General features: G+C 40.5%; 1 protein-coding gene across 1 annotated transcript in view; it reads left to right on the forward strand.

The window, feature by feature from the left end:
* The window catches only part of Uba3 (Ubiquitin-like activating enzyme 3), a gene marked incomplete at its 5' end in the record, with an annotated part of 42189 nt that extends 34770 nt beyond the window's left edge, over positions 1-7419 (forward strand). The window contains 1 exon segment of the mRNA XM_070102253.1: positions 2038-7419. Coding sequence (XP_069958354.1) covers positions 2038-2126 — 89 coding nt within the window.
* Positions 7420-21772: the final 14353 nt, after the last annotated feature.

Below are 21772 nucleotides of genomic sequence, written 5' to 3' on the forward strand. Positions count from 1 at the left end.
GTGGTGTGCTGAGGTGATCACATCTGAAGTGTGGTATCAGTGCACCTCTGGCAGGACAGTTATAGAGTGTATGATGGTGAAAGCGTTTCTTCTTTTTCAGGTCACACTACCTCAGTGGGAGAAGGCTGGTGTGTTAAAAAGAATAGTTAATGGTAGAAATAGGGTCATCGTCTTTCTTTCAACAAACCGGCCGTATCCCACCGAGGCGGGGTGGCCCAAAAGGAAAAATTAAAGTTTCTCCTTTTAAATTTAGTAATATATACAGGAGAAGGGGTTACTAGCCCCTTGCTCCTGGCATTTTAGTCGCCTCTTACGACACGCATAGCTTACGGAGGAAGAATTCTGTTAAATAGGGTCATATTTAAATGAATTTGCATGAAGCAAGGAAAATTTTTATATTAAAAATAATTAAACTTTTATGGGTCATAAATAATATTTGAAGTAAAGTATAATTTATGAGGAATTTTTCACATATTTTAGAGTAATGTATTAGTTCTTAAATTCCATACAAGAAGCTAAAAACCAATTATAAAACATCAAGGTGTAGTGAACATTCTGTCAGTCAGTGACTTCCTCAGTCTAATGCAGAGAATGGTGGAAGATGAGGAGTTTGAGGTAATCAGTCCTTCATCCTGGAGTTGATGTGTTCAGTCCAGTAATCATTGATGGACTGAACACATCAACTTCAGGCTGAGGGACTGATTACCTCAAATTTCTCCTCATCTTCCACTTTTGAACTGAAGAACATAAGAACATAAGAAAGAAGGAACACTGCATCAGGCCTACTGACCCATGCAAAGCAGGTCCATGTCTTCCCCCTGGATTAGCCCAAACACCCACCTAATCAGGTCACTTCCACTTAAGGAAGGAGCACTGCATCAGACCTAGTAGCACAAGCTAGTCAGGTCCAACTCACACCCACCCGCACCTACTCATGTATTTATCTAACCTATTTTTAAAACTACACAACGTTTTAGCCTCAATAACTGTACTCGGGAGTTTGTTCCGCTCATCCACAACTCTATTACCAAACCAGTGCTTTCCTATATCCTTCGTGAATCTGAATTTTTCTAACTTGAAACCATTGCTGCGAGTCCTGTCTTGGCGGGAAATTTTCAGCACGCTATTTGCATCCCCTTTATTTATTCCTGTTTTCCATTTTTACACCTCGATCATATCCCCCCTAATTCTACATTTTTCAAGAGACTGCAGATTCAGGGCCTCAGTCTATTCTCATAGGGAAGATTCCTGATACATGGGATCAACTATGTCATCCTCCTTTGTACGTTTTCCAGTGCACTTACAATACGGTGACCAGAACTGCATGGCATAATCCAAATGAGGCCTAACCAAGGATATATAGAGTTGAAGAACAACCTGAGGACTTCTATTATTTATACTTCTAGATATGAAGCCAAGGATTCCGTTAGCTTTATTGCGAACCCTAATGCACTGTTGCCTTGGTTTTAGATTACTTCTTACCTGAACTCCTAAATCCTTTTTGCAATCAGTAGTATTAAGATCTACATTATTTAGTTTATATGTGGCATGGTTATTTTCCTGTCTAACATTTAGAACTTTGCATTTGTCTATATTAAACTGAATCTGCCATATCTCCGACCATTGCATCAGTCTATTCAAATCATCCTGAAGTGCTCTATGGTCCTCATTAGAGTGAATTGAATGGCCTGGCGAAACGTTTCCAGAATAAAGATACCCAAATGTTGCACAAGTGTCTCATTTATCAACTTTTTGGTTTTCTAAACCAGTTATTCACTCTTGTCAGTGAACTAAGACACAAAAGCACAATAAGAAAACCTGCATATTACAATCTCCTTTGACTGCTGTACAAAATCTCTGACTGAGATTGAAATATACAGTCTCCTTGTTTATATGTAGTACTTTGTTTGTTTCCTTGTTTACACTGCTTTTGTTTCCTTGTTTATACTGTGTTTGTCTCCATGTTTACACTGCTTGTCTTCATGTGGGTTTCTTCATTTCATTAAAAAATATGTTGACCCAGTATTTATCTTTCAGAGTTGGGTTTGCGTGATGGAATGGAGATTGCCGTAGCCGATGTTACCAGCCCATCAACGATCCTGTTCAGGGTGAAAGTGACGTCTTAGTGAAATTAACCAGTAACTTAGTACTGTATTTTAGAAGAGATGAACCATTGAGGGTCATACAATGCCTGGAGAAGGGAAAGTAATTAGGTGTGATGATGGAAGGGAATAGGAGAGCTTCTTTCATAAAATAAGAGCCCCCCTCTTTTTTTTTTTCACAGGGTTTTACAAGGTTAGGATTCCTAATTTTATTTATAAGCTAAGAGATGTTGCCTACATCAGGTTATTAACATCAGTGCACCCTCATTTCCTTCAAGGAAAATATTAGTATTTGTGCCTCAAAAAAACCAAACAGTGGCAGAATAATTATGTATGGAGTCAAAATTATGCAGGGATTCAAAGGAAATTGGTTAGCCGGACTTGAGTCTTGGAGGTGGAAGGGCAGTGCCTGTACTGAGGGAGACGTAGGGATGTTCCAATTTAAAGTTGTTCTGCCACTGGTGTCTTCATCTTCAGTAACACACTGTTTCATCCAGAGCCTGTTTATTATCATCATTTGTTTGTACATTCTGTAAGATATTATTTGTACTGACTCATTGCATCATCTGGGCAGCAGTCTGCCAGGGCTGCCACTTGTAAAATCCCTATTTATGAAATTTGTTAGTATGTGGTTACCAAATTAGCATTGGTAAACATTCAAAAGCACAAGTAGGTTGTAGACATCCTGGATTGCTCGATGTTGTTACTCTAATGCCTGAGCCAAGGAATTAAAGCTGCCATTTCCTTCCTTGGATCATATCAAATAACCTCTCATTCACCAGGTACATTGCAAGTCCCACAAGTTTAATTCTTCTCTATGAATGTAATGAAATAATGTTATCCTTATGATTTTTCATGTATTTAGCAACTGAAAAGTGTATGATTCTGATACTGATACTGATACTGATTTGTATATACGATTTTAGTACTAAAAGTTAGTAACTGTCAAGTTTCCTTGTACAGTAAACTTTAATTAAAACATACCTCTACAGTGCTTGTCACTGCATTATGCCGGGTGAGCGCTCCGGCATAATGCCGTGATGAAAATCAGAGGCCTACCATACAGGGGGGTCTTTTTTCGTCAGTGCTTTCTACTGGGCAGCAGCCATTAGCATGATGTCACAGCCTGTCACCACACTTCACAGTGACTTCTCATTGCTCATGTGTCTGCCGTGGTGAGAGGAAGTGTTGCATTGTTGTCTCTCATCTGCCCCATCTTCTGTCCGGTGTTCCCTTTGATTTTAGGGATATACATGTTTGATTATGGGTAAAAGGAAATCTTTAACACCTGAATCTATAGCTCAAATAATAGGGCTTCATAAAGCTGGGCACCAGACGAAAGAAATAGTGGAGAATGTTAGCGTGTGTGAGTGTTCAGTGAGGAACTGGGTGCAGCGTTTCAAGGCTGGTGGCGGTGTCAAGTTACCGTCTGCCTAGCCTCAGCCTGGCCCCTCGAAGAAGACATCTGTTCATACCTTAACTGTGTTAAAGAAGCAGCTAGAGAGTGACTGCTTCATTAACACAGTTAAGATACAAACAGATGTCTACTTTGAGGGGCCAGGCTGAGGTTTGGCAGACGGTAAGTCGACACGGCCACCAGCCTTGAAACGATGCACCCAGTTCCTCACTGAACGCTCACACACACACTAACATTCTCCACTATTTCTTTCGTCTGGTGCCCAGCTTTGTGAAGCCCTATGATCTGTCGCGTGTTTCTGTTCCTTCATTATTTATTTCATCACTTCCCCTTCCCCCCACCTCTGTGCACTTGCTCTCCATCTGTGGGCACCTAGCTCCCTTGCAGTGCTCCCCTTTCTTTGTATTTGACTGGCTCCTCCTCCTTAATTCCCCACTACTATCACTTCCACTATTTCTACTACTACCACTACTACTACTACTACTACTACTACCACCACTACCTCTTCCTGCCTATATATAGCCGTCCTGCTCCACTTCTTGTTAGTGTGACTTTGTAAATGGTCCAAGTCAGACTGAAACGTCGTCGTAAGCTCCTCTCTTCTATGTGCGGGTTATTTGTGTATGTGTATAGTTTCAGGTGTTAAAGACTTCTTTTTACCCATAATCAAATATGTATAGCCCCAAAATCAAAGGGAACACCAGACAAAAGATGGGGTGGATGAGAGAGAACAGCGCAACACTTCCTCTCACCACAGCACCCACGTGAGAAATGAGAAGTCACTGTGAAGTGTGGCGGCAGGCCGTGACATCATGTTAATGGGTGCTACCCAGCAGAATGCGCTGATGAAAAAAGACCCCCCTGTATGGTAGGCCCTTGATTTTTGTCACAGCATTATGCCGGGGCACTCACGCGGCATAATGCCATGACGAGCACTGTATATAAAACTTCTGTAATAATAAAATCCACTGGGTGAACTGTCGTTTTAACTCTTTTATTTTTGTATTTATTGCTCTATATCTGTAAATTGTGGGTACTGATGTATTAGGTATAGAATAGAGCACTTTAGTGCTTTTAACTGTGATTTTGTTAACATTATTCTGATTTAATGGACACTTAGACAGTCTTCCCTATTATTCCAATATATTGAAGGTTTACTGTATTTTCAAACAAACTCATTAGATCCTTGACAATTTATTCTGTGATTTATTAATTAGTTTCTTAGCAGTCAGACTCCTCAGACTTTTAATCTGGACAATTAAAAACTTTGGTTAAAGAATAAAGTCACAATTCACCAAAAACCCACATTTAGAAAAAAAACTTAGGATTTAGTTTTGATCCATCCTGGACCTTTGTCAAATTACAACTGATGGAGAGAAAGGCAGAAGACAGTTGCAATTTGAAAATAGTCTAGGATAGACCTAAATGTCCTAAATGCCCTCTGCAAAGTGCAGGTTTTTGATGATAAACTTCAACTATATTTTACCATAACACTATCTTATTTTTGTATCTTTTCATCAAGAAGTCAGTAATTAAGATCTTGATAATAGGCATAGCAGCAGTATCTTATATTTGAGCCTCAGCAAGTGTTATCGAGAAGTTAGAATAAACAGTTTCTTTAATTTCAGTTCATGATGACCAGACCTCTACAGTATCTGGCGCATATATGTTTATTAAGCAACATTTTGTTAACATTAGAGTGGTAAACATTGACAAAAGAACTTTGTTAACCCTGGAGATGTATACTTCTAGAAATAAGTCTTCATCTGTTATACCTGGGTGTACTGTACCCAGTGAGGACAAATATTAAAATATACCACAGTACTGTAGTACCAATCAGAATTAATGGTTCATATTAAGGAATGTCCTGGAGGTGAGAAGTACAATGCCTCTACTCTGAAGGAAGGGTGGGGATATTTGCAGTTTAGAACTATAGTATCAGTGCCCCTCTGGTAAGACAGTGGTTTTTTTTTTTCTTTTGTTTTTTTGTCACCCTACCTCAGTGGGAGATGGCCAATTTGTTGAAAAAATATTAACAAACAAAGAACATATAAAGTAACGATCATAGAAGCTGATGTGAGGCTTATCACAGTACTGTTTCACGACCAACACCCGTGACTACCTCACTAGAGTTGATGTTGCTCTGTTTCATATACATGATTGGATAGAGCTGCTTGCGATCTTGGCTTGAGCAACAATTTGCCAAACTGTAAATTCATTGTTGCAATAAATTCATGAAAAACAGTGATCATCACAAAATTAATATATTTCATTGATGATAAGGAGACAAGTTAATATAATTTAGCATAATTTTACCCAGCCTATCTTTTGTCAGCTTAAAGTTTTAAAGATCAATTAATTCTGGGTATATAATGGTATGAGATACCAGTTTGATGTTTAGGTTATGTTAAACCTTGATTGATGAAGTCTTGTCCATGCAGTATGCTTTATATTTAGTCACACAGATAAAACTGGTATCTGATTAATTTGTGACTTGATAAGAACACAATGAATGATCATTAACCCTTTCAAGGTCTGGGCCATAGTACTACGGATTTGAGCTCAGGGTCTGTGCCGTAGTACTGAGTGATGAGCTCAGTTCACTCAGATAAGCTGCGAGCCTAGATATAAGATGGGTCTGTGTGGTATGTACCATGTACAGTGGTCCCTCGTTCGTAATTAATCCGTTCATGGAGCCGTTACTATAAATGAAATTTACGATTTACGAATCAATTTTCCCCATAAGAAATAATGTAAATACAATTAATCCGTTCCTGACACCCAGAAGTATTAAAACAAAAAAAATTTTAACATGAAATATACATGTAGTACATAAACAATACAATGGGAAATGATGAATGAAACATTAACAGCATAACTCTTACCTTTATTAGAGATTCTTCTTAGTGTATGGGAGACTGGAGGAGGAGAGTGGATTGTTTATAGTTTCCAAGGGGAATCCCCTTCCATCAACACCTCAGGTACCATTTGCTTTTCTGGGGTTGCTTCTCTTCTCTGTTTCTTAATGCCACTAGGACCACCTTGAGAGTCACTGGAGTCCTGTCTCACAAAATAACTGTGGAGAGAGCTCTGTTTCTGGCGTCTCTTTAACACTTCCCTAAAATGGCCCAAGACTTTGTCACTGTACATGTTGCCAACCTGGCTTGCAACAACCTTGTTAGGGTGATGTTTCTCCATAAAGCTTTCCATCTTACCCCACATAGTAAAAATCTCTTTAATTTCTGAAGAAGGCACCTTCTTCCATCTCTCTTCCTCCTCCTCTGCAGCAAGATTCTGAGCTGCGATGTGTTGCTCTTCCTGCTGAAGTTCTTGCAGCTCCTCAGTGGTGAGCTCTTCATTGTGGTCTTCCACCAATTCTTCCACATCCTCCAAACTCACATCCAACCCCATGGAACTCCCAAGTGCCACAATTGATTTTACAACAGACATAGGCTCATTAGGGTCAGTCCCAAATCCTTCAAAATCCCTCTTGTCGACACAATCTGGCCACAATTTTCTCCAGGCAGAGTTCAAAGTCCTGGTAGTCACACTCTCCCAAGCCATACCTATAAGGGTTATGCAGTGGAGGATGCTGAAGTGTTCTCTCCAAAATTCCCTTAGGGTCAAGTGAGTGTCTGTGGTCACAGTCAAGCACCTGTGAAACATTGCTTTTGTGTAGAGTTTTTTAAAGTTTGCAATAACCTGCTGGTCCATGGGTTGGAGGAGAGGAGTGGTATTCGGGGGCAAGAACTTTACTGTGATGAACCTAAACTCCTCGAAAATTAGGTCATCCAAGTTTGGAGGATGAGCAGGTGCATTGTCCATTACTAGCACGCACTTGAGATCCAATTTCTTTTCCAGGAGATGCTCCTTCACACTAGGGCCAAACACTTCATTGAACCACTCGACGAAAATTTTCCTCGTGACCCATGCCTTACTATTAGATTTCCAAAACACACACAATTTACTCTTCATAACATTGTTTTTCCTGAATACACTGGGATTTTCAGAATGGTACACTAGTAATGGCTTCACTTTGAAATCCCCATTAGCATTAGCGCAGAACATTAGCGTCAGCCTGTCTTTCATAGGCTTATGTCCTGGCATTGCCTTTTCCTCTTGTGTAATGAAGGTCCTCTTTGGCATTTTCTTCCAAAAGAGGCCTGTTTCGTCACAATTGAACACTTATTCAGGTTTCAGTCCTTCACTGTTTATGTACTCCTGGAATTCATGCACATATTTTTCAGCCGCCTTGTGGTCCGAACTGGCAGCCTCACCATGCCTTACCACACTGTGTATGCCAGTACGGTTCTTAAATCTCTCAAACTAGCCTTTGCTCGCCTTAAATCCACTCGCTTCACCACTATTTGCAGGCAATTTCTTTACCAAATCTTCATGCAACTGCCTAGCCTTTTCACAAATAAACGAAGTCATAAGAGTATCTCCTGCTAATTGTTTCTCATTTATCCACACCAATAATAACTTCTCAACCTCTTCCAGTACTGGTGATCTCATTTTTGTCAGCATAGTTACTCCCTTTGCAACAACAGCATCCTTTATTTAATTTTTCTTGGCCACTATGGAACATAAGGTTGTGTAGGGTTTCTTATACATCCTGGACAGTTCGGCCACACTTGTACCACTTTCATATTGTTCAATGATGGTTTTCTTAAATTCAATCGTATTTCTCACCTTCTTTACCACAGGCTTGGCACTAGGAGCTTTCTTTGGAGCCATGGTAGCTTATTTAGTACTTGCAAGCACTAAAATAAATGGAATATTATGAAATATTTTGCTGGAGCACGTGAGGGGGCCTTTGCTCACTGGTAAACAATGCCAGACTGGCTGCCGCCCCGGCTCACACCATGGGTACGTGTCCCGGACGAACTACGACTTGCGAGTCAACCTATGAAAAGCGAGTCCATGTTTATACGAAAATACCCCTATGATTGGCGAATTTTACGATTGCCGGGAACTACAAAAAGCGGGGGACCACTGTATATATAAAAAAAATCCTACCCCACACAGTGCATGATGGGACAAATAACTGTGACTATGTACTTCTTTAAAATAGGAACTTTGTGTGTATTTTCAGATGGTTTTTATGGTTGTATTCTTGGTATGATTTGATAGAATGGAAGACATATTACAGAAAAAGAGATGATGTTAATTGGTTGTAGGGCTAGAAGTAGTTTGAAATTGATCTTAAACAGAAATGCTCGATTTTTATTGATATTCCTGAGGACACAAATTACGTCACTCATCCAGCTGGTTAGCCTAATATGCATTCATAAGTGCGCTGACATTATTTATACAATTATTACAATAATGAAGTAATCTGCATAACAGTAAATTATTTTTTTATATGAATAAAAATTCAAAACGGAAAGCAAGTGTAATATAGGAGAGGCCTGAGGATGTAACTACTGAACAAAAGAAATGTTTCAGTGCCAGGAATGTCTACATTGTTTATTTTGGACCCAATTTTTCAATTGATCATTTTTTAATTTTGTGTGAAATTGGCCAAACTACTGACCTTTTATTATTGGGTAGTCGAAATAGTTAAATGGGTGATTTCTTGTACTCTGTCGATAGAATGGAAAGCATACTAGCGAAATAGCTATTTTGGTGTTATTACCTTAGGAAAAAAGATTCTCTCATTTAGTGAGAATTTTTATTTTTTTTTAAATTCTTGGACCGAGAGCAATTTTCAGATCAGGTCTGAACCCTGACAAGGGTTAAGGCTTCCATATAACTACTACCTTCATCTCCTTAACATCATGTTTTTATCCCATACCGTTACATACCTATTTTTAATAGATATTTAAATAAAACTAAAAATTTAAGCTGACATATGTTGGGTAGAAGTTAAATTATGTTAATTTAAGCAAAGTTAGTTTGCAAAATATGATTTAGTATAGAATTAAGATTATATATCCATGTTAATTCACAAGTGTGTGTGTATGAATGCCCATAAAATTTTAAATTTCTTTTTAGGGCAGTTATACTTGTTTAACCGACTATGCCTGAAAAGTACGGCAGCATTATCCTATATAGTACATTATATTAATACTGGACAGCTTTCATAGACATATTAGTCTTGTACAGTGGACCCCCGCTTAACGATCACCTCCCAGTGCGACCAATTATGTAAGTGTATTTATGTAAGTGCGTTTGTACGTGTATGTTTGGGGGTCTGAAATGGACTAATCTACTTCACAACATTCCTTATGGGAACAAATTCGGTCAGTACTGGCACCTGAACATACTTCTGGAATGAAAAAAACATCATTAACCAGGGGTCCACTGTATTTCAAAGAAAAGTAGTCAGTTATAAAAGATCTATATAGTGCAGTTTTTATAAGTGTGATTGAAAAAGTGCATCAAAAATTGAACAGCACTTATTATAAAAGCCTTTTCATGTTCTTCTCAACTTGGGATGCAAGTTTTCAGTTGTATTTATGAAAAAAAAAAATTGTATAGAAGCATTTTACAAGGGCTGATTATATCAGATACATGTGAAGCATTGTACTCATTCATATTCATGTATACATTCAGAGGAGTAGATAACAGGGATATCTTGCTACTCCTACTTACACTTTGGTCACACTTCACAGACACACACATGCATATATATATACATACATCTAGGTTTTTCTCCTTTTTCTAAATAGCTCTTGTTCTTCTTTATTTCTTCTATTGTCCATGGGGAAGTGGAAAAGAATCTTTCCTCCATAAGCCATGCGTGTCGTATGAGGCGACTAAAATGCCGGGAGCAATGGGCTAGTAACCTCTTCACCTGTAGACATTTACTAAAAAAAGAGAAGAAGAAAAACTTTATAAAACTGGGATGCTTAAATGTGCGTGGATGTAGTGCGGATGACAAGAAACAGATGATTGCTGATGTTATGAATAAAAAGAAGTTGGATGTCCTGGCCCTAAGCGAAACGAAGCTGAAGGGGGTAGGGGAGTTTCAGTGGGGGGAAATAAATGGGATTAAATCTGGAGTATCTGAGAGAGTTAGAGCAAAGGAAGGGGTAGCAGTAATGTTGAATGATCAGTTATGGAAGGAGAAAAGAGAATATGAATGTGTAAATTCAAGAATTATGTGGATTAAAGTAAAGGTTGGATGCGAGAAGTGGGTCATAATAAGCGTGTATGCACCTGGAGAAGAGAGGAATGCAGAGGAGAGAGAGAGATTTTGGGAGATGTTAAGTGAATGTATAGGAGCCTTTGAACCAAGTGAGAGAGTAATTGTGGTAGGGGACCTGGATGCTAAAGTAGGAGAAACTTTTAGAGAGGGTGTGGTAGGTAAGTTTGGGGTGCCAGGTGTAAATGATAATGGGAGCCCTTTGATTGAACTTTGTATAGAAAGGGGTTTAGTTATAGGTAATACATATTTTAAGAAAAAGAGGATAAATAAGTATACAAGATATGATGTAGGGCGAAATGACAGTAGTTTGTTGGATTATGTATTGGTAGATAAAAGACTGTTGAGTAGACTTCAGGATGTACATGTTTATAGAGGGGCCACAGATATATCAGATCACTTTCTAGTTGTAGCTACACTGAGAGTAAAAGGTAGATGGGATACAAGGAGAATAGAAGCATCAGGGAAGAGAGAGGTGAAGGTTTATAAACTAAAAGAGGAGGCAGTTAGGGTAAGATATAAACAGCTATTGGAGGATAGATGGGCTAATGAGAGCATAGGCAATGGGGTCGAAGAGGTATGGGGTAGGTTTAAAAATGTAGTGTTAGTGTTCAGCAGAAGTTTGTGGTTACAGGAAAGTGGGTGCGGGAGGGAAGAGGAGCGATTGGTGGAATGATGATGTAAAGAGAGTAGTAAGGGAGAAAAAGTTAGCATATGAGAAGTTTTTACAAAGTAGAAGTGATGCAAGGAGGGAAGAGTATATGGAGAAAAAGAGAGAGGTTAAGAGAGTGGTGAAGCAATGTAAAAAGAGAGCAAATGAGAGAGTGGGTGAGATGTTATCAACAAATTTTGTTGAAAATAAGAAAAAGTTTTGGAGTGAGATTAACAAGTTAAGAAAGCCTAGAGAACAAATGGATTTGTCAGTTAAAAATAGGAGAGGAGAGTTATTAAATGGAGAGTTAGAGGTATTGGGAAGATGGAGGGAATATTTTGAGGAATTGTTAAATGTTGATGAAGATAGGGAAGCTGTGAGTTTGTGTATAGGGCAAGGAGGAATAACATCCTGTAGGAGTGAGGAAGAGCCAGTTGTGAGTGTGGGGAAAGTTCGTGAGGCAGTAGGTAAAATGAAAGGGGGTAAGGCAGCCGGGATTGATGGGATAAAGATAGAAATGTTAAAAGCAGGTGGGGATATAGTTTTGGAGTGGTTGGTGCAATTATTTATTAAATGTATGGAAGAGGGTAAGGTACCTAGGGATTGGCAGAGAGCATGCATAGTTCCTTTGTATAAAGGCAAAGGGGATAAGAACATAAGAACATAAGAATGTAGGAACACTGCAGAAGGCCTACTGGCCCATACGAGGCAGGTCCTTATCAAAATGACATCTACCTAAAGCTACCCAAGAAATAACTCCCATACCCCATGACACCAATCAAACCCAGCCCCTCCCACTCATATATTTGTCCAGTCTCTTCTTAAAGCTACCCAAGGTCCTAGCCTCTATCACCCCACTGGGAAGACTGTTCCATGCATCTACAACTCTGTTAGAAAACCAGTACTTACCTATGTCCTTTCTAAATCTAAATTTATCCAACTTAAATCCATTATTCCTGGTTCTTACCTGGTTCGACACCCTCAGTACTTTATTAATATCTCCCTTGTTTATGCCCGTCATCCACTTATACACTTCAATGATATCTCCCCTCATTCTACGCCTCTCCAGAGTGGAGATTTAAGGCTTTAAGTCTATCTTCATACGGGAGGTTCCTTACACAGTAAATCATTTTAGTCATTCTTCTCTGTATGTTCTCTAATGAGTCTATGTCCATCCTGTAGTAAGGGGACCAAAACTGAGCAGCATAATCTAAATGAGGCCTCACTAGTGATGTATAGAGCTGTAAAATAACTTTTGGACTTCTGTTACTTATACTTCTTGAGATAAATCCAAGTAATTTGTTGGCCTTGTTGCACACACTAAGGCACTGCTGTCTTGGCTTTAGTTTTCTGCTTACCATGACTCCCAAGTCTTTTCCCCTCAAGGAAGGTTCCTTGATGTTGGTGAGGGGCTCTTGATTTAGGGAATTGGATCTGTGCTCCAGTTTTAAGCCTGCCTTTAGGCGCTGTATAATCCTCCGGGACTTGATTGTAATAATAATAATAATCCCAAGTCTTTTTCACATTCTGTATGACCAAGCTCTACTTCACCTAGATTATAGCTTCGAGGGTTATTTTCATTACCAAGGGCAAGTACCTTACACTTATCCACATTAAACTTCATCTGCCATTTTTCAGACCAAGACATTAATTTGTTCAAATCGTCCTGGAGTTCATTGATATCCTCCTCAGAGTGAATTATACGGCAAAAATTATAGGGGGATAAGTCTGCTGAGTATACCTGGTAAAGTGTATGGTAGAGTTATTATTGAAAGAATTAAGAGTAAGACAGAGAATAGGATAGCAGATGAACAAGGAGGCTTTAGGAAAGGTAGGGGGTGTGGACCAGGTGTTTACAGTGAAACATATAAGTGAACAGTATTTAGATAAGGCTAAAGAGGTCTTTGTGGCATTTATGGATTTGGAAAAGGCGTATGACAGGGTGGATAGGGGGGCAATGTGGCAGATGTTGCAAGTGTATGGTGTAGGAGGTAGGTTACTGAAAGCAGTGAAGAGTTTTTACGAGGAGTAGTGAGGCTCAAGTTAGAGTATGTAGGAAAGAGGGAAATTATTTCCCAGTATAAGTAGGCCTTAGACAAGGATGTGTGATGTCACCGTGGTTGTTTAATATATTTATAGATGGGGTTGTAAGAGAAGTAAATGCGAGGGTCTTGGCAAGAGGCGTGGAGTTAAAAGATAAAGAATCACACACAAAGTGGGAGTTGTCACAGCTGCTCTTTGCTGATGACACTGTGCTCTTGGGAGATTCTGAAGAGAAGTTGCAGAGATTGGTGGATGAATTTGGTAGGGTGTGCAAAAGAAGAAAATTAAAGGTGAATACAGGAAAGTGTAAGGTTATGAGGATAACAAAAAGATTAGGTGATGAAAGATTAAATATCAGATTGGAGGGAGAGAGTATGGAGGAGGTGAATGTATTCAGATATTTGGGAGTGGACGTGTCAGAGGATGGGTCTATGAAAGATGAGGTGAATCATAGAATTGATGAGGGGAAAAGAGTGAGTGGTGCACTTAGGAGTCTGTGGAGACAAAGAACTTTGTCCTTGGAGGCAAAGAGGGGAATGTATGAGAGTATAGTTTTACCAACGCTCTTATATGGGTGTGAAGCATGGGTGATGAATGTTGCAGTGAGGAGAAGGCTGGAGGCAGTGGAGATGTCATGTCTGAGGGCAATGTGTGGTGTGAATATAATGCAGAGAATTCGTAGTTTGGAAGTTAGGAGGAGGTGTGGGATTGCCAAAACTGTTGTCCAGAGGGCTGAGGAAGGGTTGTTGAGGTGGTTCGGACATGTAGAGAGAATGGAGCGAAACAGAATGACTTCAAGAGTGTATCAGTCTGTAGTGGAAGGAAGGCGGGGTAGGGGTCGGCCTAGGAAAGGTTGGAGAGAGGGGGTAAAGGAGGTTTTGTGTGCGAGGGGCTTGGACTTCCAGCAGGCATGCGTGAGCGTGTTTGATAGGAGTGAATGGAGACAAATGGTTTTTAATACTTGACGTGCTGTTGGAGTGTGAGCAAAGTAACATTTATGAAGGGGTTCAGGGAAACCGGCAGGCCGGACTTGAGTCCTGGAGATGGGAAGTACAGTGCCTGCACTCTGAAGGAGGGGTGTTAATGTTGCAGTTTAAAAACTGTAGTGTAAAGCACCCTTCTGGCAAGACAGTGATGGAGTGAATGATGGTGAAAGTTTTTCTTTTTTGGGCCACCCTTCCTTGGTGGGAATCAGCCAGTGTGGTGATAAAAAAAAAAAAAAAATTCAGAGGAGTTTAGGTTCACTGGGTTATTAAATACAAACAGTAGTATTTAACATGTGTATTTTATTGTGCAAGCTGGATACATCAAAGAATAACCCATTGGAAATTAAACATATTGTCCATCAGTCATAATGTTAATTAACACTAATTATCTCCTCAAGGCATTTATAGCTGAAAGTGTAATAAAGTTGGTAGAATTACCGACAATATGTAAAGTAAAAGGACACAAGTGCAACTAATGTGACATTTTATTGTGGCAACGTTTCACTCTCCAGGAGCTTTATCAAGCCATTACAAACAATACATGGACACAGAGGGTATATAAAGGCTCAGAGTGAGGTGCAATACTAGTGAGGTACCATTTCGATGTTCACTAGTGGTAGTAGTAGTAGTAGTGACAAAAGTAATACAATATGGTAGAGCAATTAATTCGTACATGAGTAAAAGGATATAAAAGCTATTACTTGGGTAACATAAAAATAGTTTGGACAAATATAGAGTGGTAAGAGGCAGCTTGTTTCAGTATTCACTCTCTGTAATGTGCTTTGTGTAGTATAACAGGAGAGACTGTGTGATGGCACGGTTTACTGTTTTCAGGAGGATTCTTGCTGGATTCTCATGTACGAATTAATTGCTCTACCATATTGTATTACTTTTGTCACTACTACTACTACTACTACCACTAGTGAACATCGAAATGGTACCTCACTAGTATTGCACCTCACTCTGAGCCTTTATATACCCTCTGTGTCCATGTATTGTTTGTAATGGCTTGATAAAGCTCCTGGAGAGCGAAACGTTGCCACAATAAAATGTCACATTAGTTGCACTTGTGTCCTTTTACTTTACATAGCTGAAAGTACAGGTTTACAAAGGATTTAAACATTATTGATGGTATCCAATACCAACAAGACAATGAATAAGAAATATACAAGCCTTGGTTATCTTTATTGCTGAAATGTTTTGCCTGTACAATAGGCTTCTTCAAATACAACATTGGAGGCATTAGTAGTGTGATGTCAGTCATTACGCTTGGTAGGTAGTGGTCAGTCCCTCAGGCTTAAGGGACTGACCACCACCTTTCAAGGTTGGTTACTAACCACATCAAGCTACTTTACTGTTTGAAGTGATATTTAGACTGAAGAAACCTATTGTACAGACAAAAATGTTTCAGAAATATACTTATTTTCCACAACAACTAGGTAGTGTTTACAGGTTTTGTTTGCAAGATGGAGAAAACTTTTCCAGGTATATACATTATGTAACTGAAAAAATCAAGGTTGTGAAGCTTAGTAAAGTTCACTAAGTTTATTTCTGTTTTATTATACAGTACATTATTTTGGGAAATTTTCTGTATAGTTACATAAAAGATAACTCTGGGTCCAACACATGTAGATTTCCTACACATCAAGGTGCCCTCCTCTTTAAGGAGGGTACCTTGATGTGTAGGAAACATCAACAGCATCAAGGTGCCCTCCTCTTTAAGGAGGGTACCTTGATGCTGTTGAAAGGCTCTTTGTCCAAGGAATTGGCACTGCCTGCCTCCTCTTTGCATAAAACTTGAACACGCCTCATTCTCCAGGCTTTGACTCGCAGAGGTTTATTGCTTCTCCATGAATAAAATAAAATAATACAGTGGACCCCCAGTTTACGATATTATTTCACTCCAGAAGTATGTTCAGGTGCCAGTACTGACCGAATTTGTTCCCATAAGGAATGTTGTGAATTAGATTAGTCCATTTCAGACCCCCAAACATACACATACAAACGCACTTACATAAATACACTTACATAATTGGTCGCATTGGGAGCTGATTGTAAACCGGGGGTCCACTGTATATATCAGGGGGCTGACAAGGGGTTGTTGAGGTGGTTTGGACATTTAGAGAGGAGCAAGCAAAATAGGATGAATCTGAAGAGAAGATGGGGTAGGGGTCACCCTAGGAAAGGCTGGAGGGAGTAAAGGTTTTGTGTGGAAGGTGCTTAGACATCCTGCAGTCACGTATAAGCATGTTAGATACATAGGAGTGGAGGCAAATGATTTTTTGGGACCTGAGCTGTTGGAGTGTAAGCAGGATAACATTTGTAAAGGGATTCAGGGAAACTTGTTAGCCAGACTTGAGTTCTGGAGGTAGGAAGTACAGTACCTGCACTCTGAAAGAGGAGTGGAGATATTGCAGTTTGGAGAGGCATCTGAATTAGTATCAGTGCACTTCTCACAAGACAGTGATAGTGTGAATGATGGTGAAAGTGTTTCTTCTTTTTTTGGGTCACTCTGTTTCAGTGGGAGACAGCCAGTATTAAAGTAATGGAGAAGTACAAAATGCATAAAGGGTCGTACAGTACCTGGGAATAGGATATAATCAGGTTTAATCTGAGGAAGAAGAGAGTAGCCCCAATTCATTGGATCATGAGCAACTTCAGTACCAAGGCACACACTGAAGTATAATCCCGCAGTGCTGTATGACCCTAGTGGGTTTAGCACTTCTTTTTGATGATGATAAAGACGTATACAGTAGGACCCCTGTATCTGCAGGGGATACCAAAACTGTAGATAGTAGCAAACACTATACAAATGTCATTTTTTGTTTACATACATACCCATTATAGTTTAACTGATAAATTACACGTAAGTGGAGAATTTTCATTTTTTTTCACTGAAGGGAAGCACTTCAAAGCTTCTCTTAAATTTTGAGCTGTATAATCCTACGGGATCAGCGCTTCCCCCTTGATTATGATGATAATCTTGGATTTTGAAGAACTTCCACTTCACTACTATTGCACTTTGAGGTCATTATCAAGCCAAATTAAAGGTTATTTTTGGGCCATGGTAAACAGTTGATACCAGACATGCGGATATGGAGTCCTACTGTAATCCGAAGAAATTCTGAAATGCATCCCTTCAAGGGGGTGTTTAGATGCCAGTGAAGGGATCTCGATTGCAGGAATACGAGCTACCTTTTCCTTTCTTGAATCAAAGTCAAAACATTGATTTAGCACAAACTATTATAATCAAATTAGGCACTAAACCCTTAGAACAAAGGTGTCTACCTTTGATGGGTTTCAAGAGTTTTCCTGCTCTCTAAGCCTGGGCCAGGTGTGTGTGATGCTTGTCTGGTCAACCAGGCTGTTGCTGCTGGTGGCCACACAGGTCTACATATCAGTCACCTGGCAGAGGAAATTGTCTGGTTCCACTGGAAGACGTCTACACTTGTTCCAGTAGTGTTTCTGATATCCTCTGGCTTTGTGATTATATAATTAAATGTGAAGCACATAAACCAAGTTATTGTACCACTAAATTTGTTACATGAATAATCATACATGTTTAAATACAAAATTAGACAATTAAAAAATTATATATATAGTAAAATAACGAAATCTTAGAACTACTAACTCCTGAAAAGATATCGAAGAAACCTCTCCTGATATTTTAATGATTAAATTTCTTTGGTTTACTGACTAGAAAATGTAATTAATGAAGAATTTCTGAAGCAGAGGAACAATTTATACTATCAGAAACGGTTATGTTTCAGGAACACTATTATGTTTAAGAGCACAATGCATACAGTTATGGTGACAAGCAAACTTGTTCAGCTAACAAATTTTAACATATGACCCTCCCCCCCCCCCAAAAAAAAAAAGCTTTCTTCAAACCTTTGTGGGAAAACAGAGTATAATTAGTAATATATTTTGCAATTAATATGCATGATTTAGATCCCGCCACTCCTTGTGCTAATTATATTATTATAATCAAAAAGAAGCGCTAAGCCACAAGGGCTATACAGCGCTGCAGGGTAGGGAAGGAAGCAAGGGAATTGGATGGCAGGAGGGAGGGGGGATGATCAGCAGGTTACAGAAAACAGCGGGGCAGGGGATAGTACGGGGGTAGAGGGTAGCAAGAGATACAAGTAGAAAGGGCTGAAAGTATCAGAATTTGTGAAGTAAGTCAGTCGTTGTCAAAAAGTCAATAAGAGAGTCCGGATGAAAGGTGGGTCCATCAGCGAGAAGGGAAGGTAAAGAGAGAGCAGCGGGGCGAAGACGACGACAGAGGTAAATTCTGCGTGCTCGTTGATAAAGTGGGCAGTCCAACAGAATGTGGCTGACTGATAATGGAGCTTGGCAATTCTCACAGAGAGGAGCAAGACGCCTCTCCATGAGATATCCATGAGTAAGACGAGTATGGCCAATGCGAAGACGGGAGAGAGTAGTCTCCCAACCTCGACACTGGTGATAAGAAGACGGCCAGTAACCTATACTCGGTTTAATAGACTGAAGTTTGTTGCCGAGCATAGTAGACCAACGTTGTTGCCAACGGGTGTGAAGGTGGGAAGATATTACAGCAAAATAGTCCGTACATGGAATACCTCTGTAAGAAACTGGTAGGTCATGTACTGCTGACCGCGCAGCAGTGTCTGCCTGTTCATTGCCCTGTACGTCAACATGACCAGGGACCCAACAAAAAACAATATCTTTATGCTTAGTAAAGATGCGGCGTAGCCAAAGTTGGATACGGAGGACTAAGGGGTGAGGTGTATCAAATTTTTGTATAGCCTGTAAAGCACTAAGGGAGTCTGAGACAACCACAAATGATGACACAGGCATAGATGCAATACGGATAAGTGCTGTAAGGATGGCATATAATTCAGCAGTAAAAATACTAGCTGAAGATAGTAAATGCCCTTGTACGACGCTGTCCGGAAACACTGCTGCGAATCCTACGCCGTCAGAAGACTTAGAGCCATCTGTGTACACAGCAATGGCATGAGAATGAGAGTGAAAGTGGTCAAGAAAAAGAGAGCGGGAAGCGACCGTAGACAGTTGGGCTTTCGAGCAAGGGAGGGAGAAAGAACAGACTCGAACAGCTGGGACCTCCCAGGGGGGTAGGGAAAAGTGAGATGCTACATGTACATAGAAAGGTGGTAGTTGAAGAGAAGACAAGAGCGAATGAAGGCGAAGAGAGAAGGGACGGAGTAAGCAGGGGCGGCGAACAAATAAAGAATGTCTACTAATATCAGTGACCATTCTATAAATGGAAGGATTGCGGAGATCATGAGAGCGTACATAGTAGCGCAGGCAATGGGCATCACGGCGATCGGATAAGGATGGAACGTTCGCTTCTGCATAGAGGCTTTCGACAGGGGAAGAGCGAAAAGCACCAAGGCATAAACGTAATCCTTGGTGATGAATGGGGTTAAGGCTAGAGAGAGTAGCAGGAGATGCCGCTGAATAGATCTGGTCACCATAATCAAGTTTCGATAAAATAAGGGTGGAATGTAGGTGAAGGAGGGTTCGACGATCAGCTCCCCACGAAAGATGAGCAAGGGTTTTAAGAAGGTTCAGCCGGCTGTGACAAGTTGCCTTCAGAGAGGTAATGTGAGGTTTCCAGGATAACCTACGATCAAAGAGGAGGCCCAGAAACTTGACTGTATCACGTTCAGGGATACGTGAGCCATAGAGGTACAAAGGATGATCAGAGATGACAGAGCGTCTAGTGAAAGTGATTTGGTGGGTTTTAGTGCTGGAAAATTTAAACCCATGTGTGGTGGCCCAATTGGAAACACGGTCGACTGCATGCTGGAGAGAAACTGTAAGGAGGTGACAGTCAGCGCCTGCACAGGCAATAGCAAAGTCATCAACATAGAGTGATGACCAAATATTTGATGGAAGCCTAGAGGCCAAATCATTAATAGCAAGGAGAAAAAGTGTTGTGCTCAGAACACATCCCTGGGGGACACCTTCAGCTTGGACAAAGTCCGGGGAGAGCACATTATTAACCCGAACACGGAAATGCCTGTCAGTTAAAAAGTTCTTAAGGAAGGATGGTAGATTGCCTCGAAGGCCTAAGGAGTGGGCTTGGGCTAAAATATTATACCTCCAAGTTGTGTCATATGCCTTCTCAAGGTCAAAAAATATGGCAATAACTGAGTGGTTATTCGCAAAGGCATTACGAACATACGTATCCAAGCGCAGTAAGGGGTCTATGGTAGAACGTCCCTTACGAAAGCCATATTGACGAGTGGAGAGACTGTTGTGTGTCTCTAAATACCACACTAAACGTCTATTTACTAGACGTTCCATTACTTTGCAAACTGCACTGGTAAGAGCAATGGGACGATAGTGGGAGGTTTCATGTCCCGTAGTGCCTGGTTTGCGGAAAGGGAGAACAATGGCGGATTTCCACAGCTGTGGAAGAACTCCTTGTGACCAAATAAGATTGTAAAGGTGTAATAGGACTGCAAGGGCTGACTGATGTAAATGTTGTAGCATACGAATATGAATGTCGTCGGGCCCAGCTGCCGATGATCGACAAGCTGAGAGTGTTGCCTCCAGTTCTTGAAGTGTAAAAGGCACATTATACTGTTCTTCTCTGAGAGAAGAAAAGTCCAAGGGTGCTAACTCTCTGGCAGACTTTGAGGAAAGAAATGAGGGGCATAGATGGAGTCCCTGAGAAATACGGACCAGATGATTGCCAATTTCATTGGCAACATCTAGTGGGTTTGCTATATCAACACCGGCAACCCGCAGAACAGGAGCCGGGTCAGGAGAATATTTACCACTCAGTTTTCGTACTTTTTTCCAGACTGCACTCATAGAGGAAGCAGAGGTGATGGTGGAGACATAATCTCGCCAGCAAGTGCGTTTAGCGTCACGGATGACACGGCGAGCGATCGCACGCTTCTGTTTAAAATCAAGGAGTCGCTCTGTGGTTCTATTGTACCGGTACCTGCCCCATGCAGCGCGTTTCAAACGTACTGCACGAGCACAAGCAGGAGACCACCAAGGCACGCATTTCTGAGAATGCCTGCCCGAAGTTTGGGGTATAGAATGAGAAGCTGCGGTGAAAACGGAGGACGAGAAGAGGTGTAAAAGCTCATCGATGGAGGACGAAGAAGGAACCTCTTTAAAAACAGTCAGGTGTGAGTAAAGGTTCCAATTTGCCCGATTAAATTGCCAGCGTGGGGTGCGAAGAGGTGGCGAATATGAAGGGGAAGTAAGAATGATTGGGAAATGATCACTGTCATGTAAGTCCGGGAGAACAGACCAAGTAAAGTCTAATGCGGCGGAGGAAGAGCAAACTGAGAGATCGATGCAAGAGAGAGTATGAGTCCGAGGATCAAAATGGGTGTGAGTACCTGTATTTAAAACATGGAGGGGGTGGGTGGCAAGAAAAGCCTCTAACTGAAT

Source organism: Cherax quadricarinatus, chromosome 81 (genome assembly GCF_038502225.1).
Source record: "Cherax quadricarinatus isolate ZL_2023a chromosome 81, ASM3850222v1, whole genome shotgun sequence".
NCBI lineage: Eukaryota > Metazoa > Arthropoda > Malacostraca > Decapoda > Parastacidae > Cherax > Cherax quadricarinatus.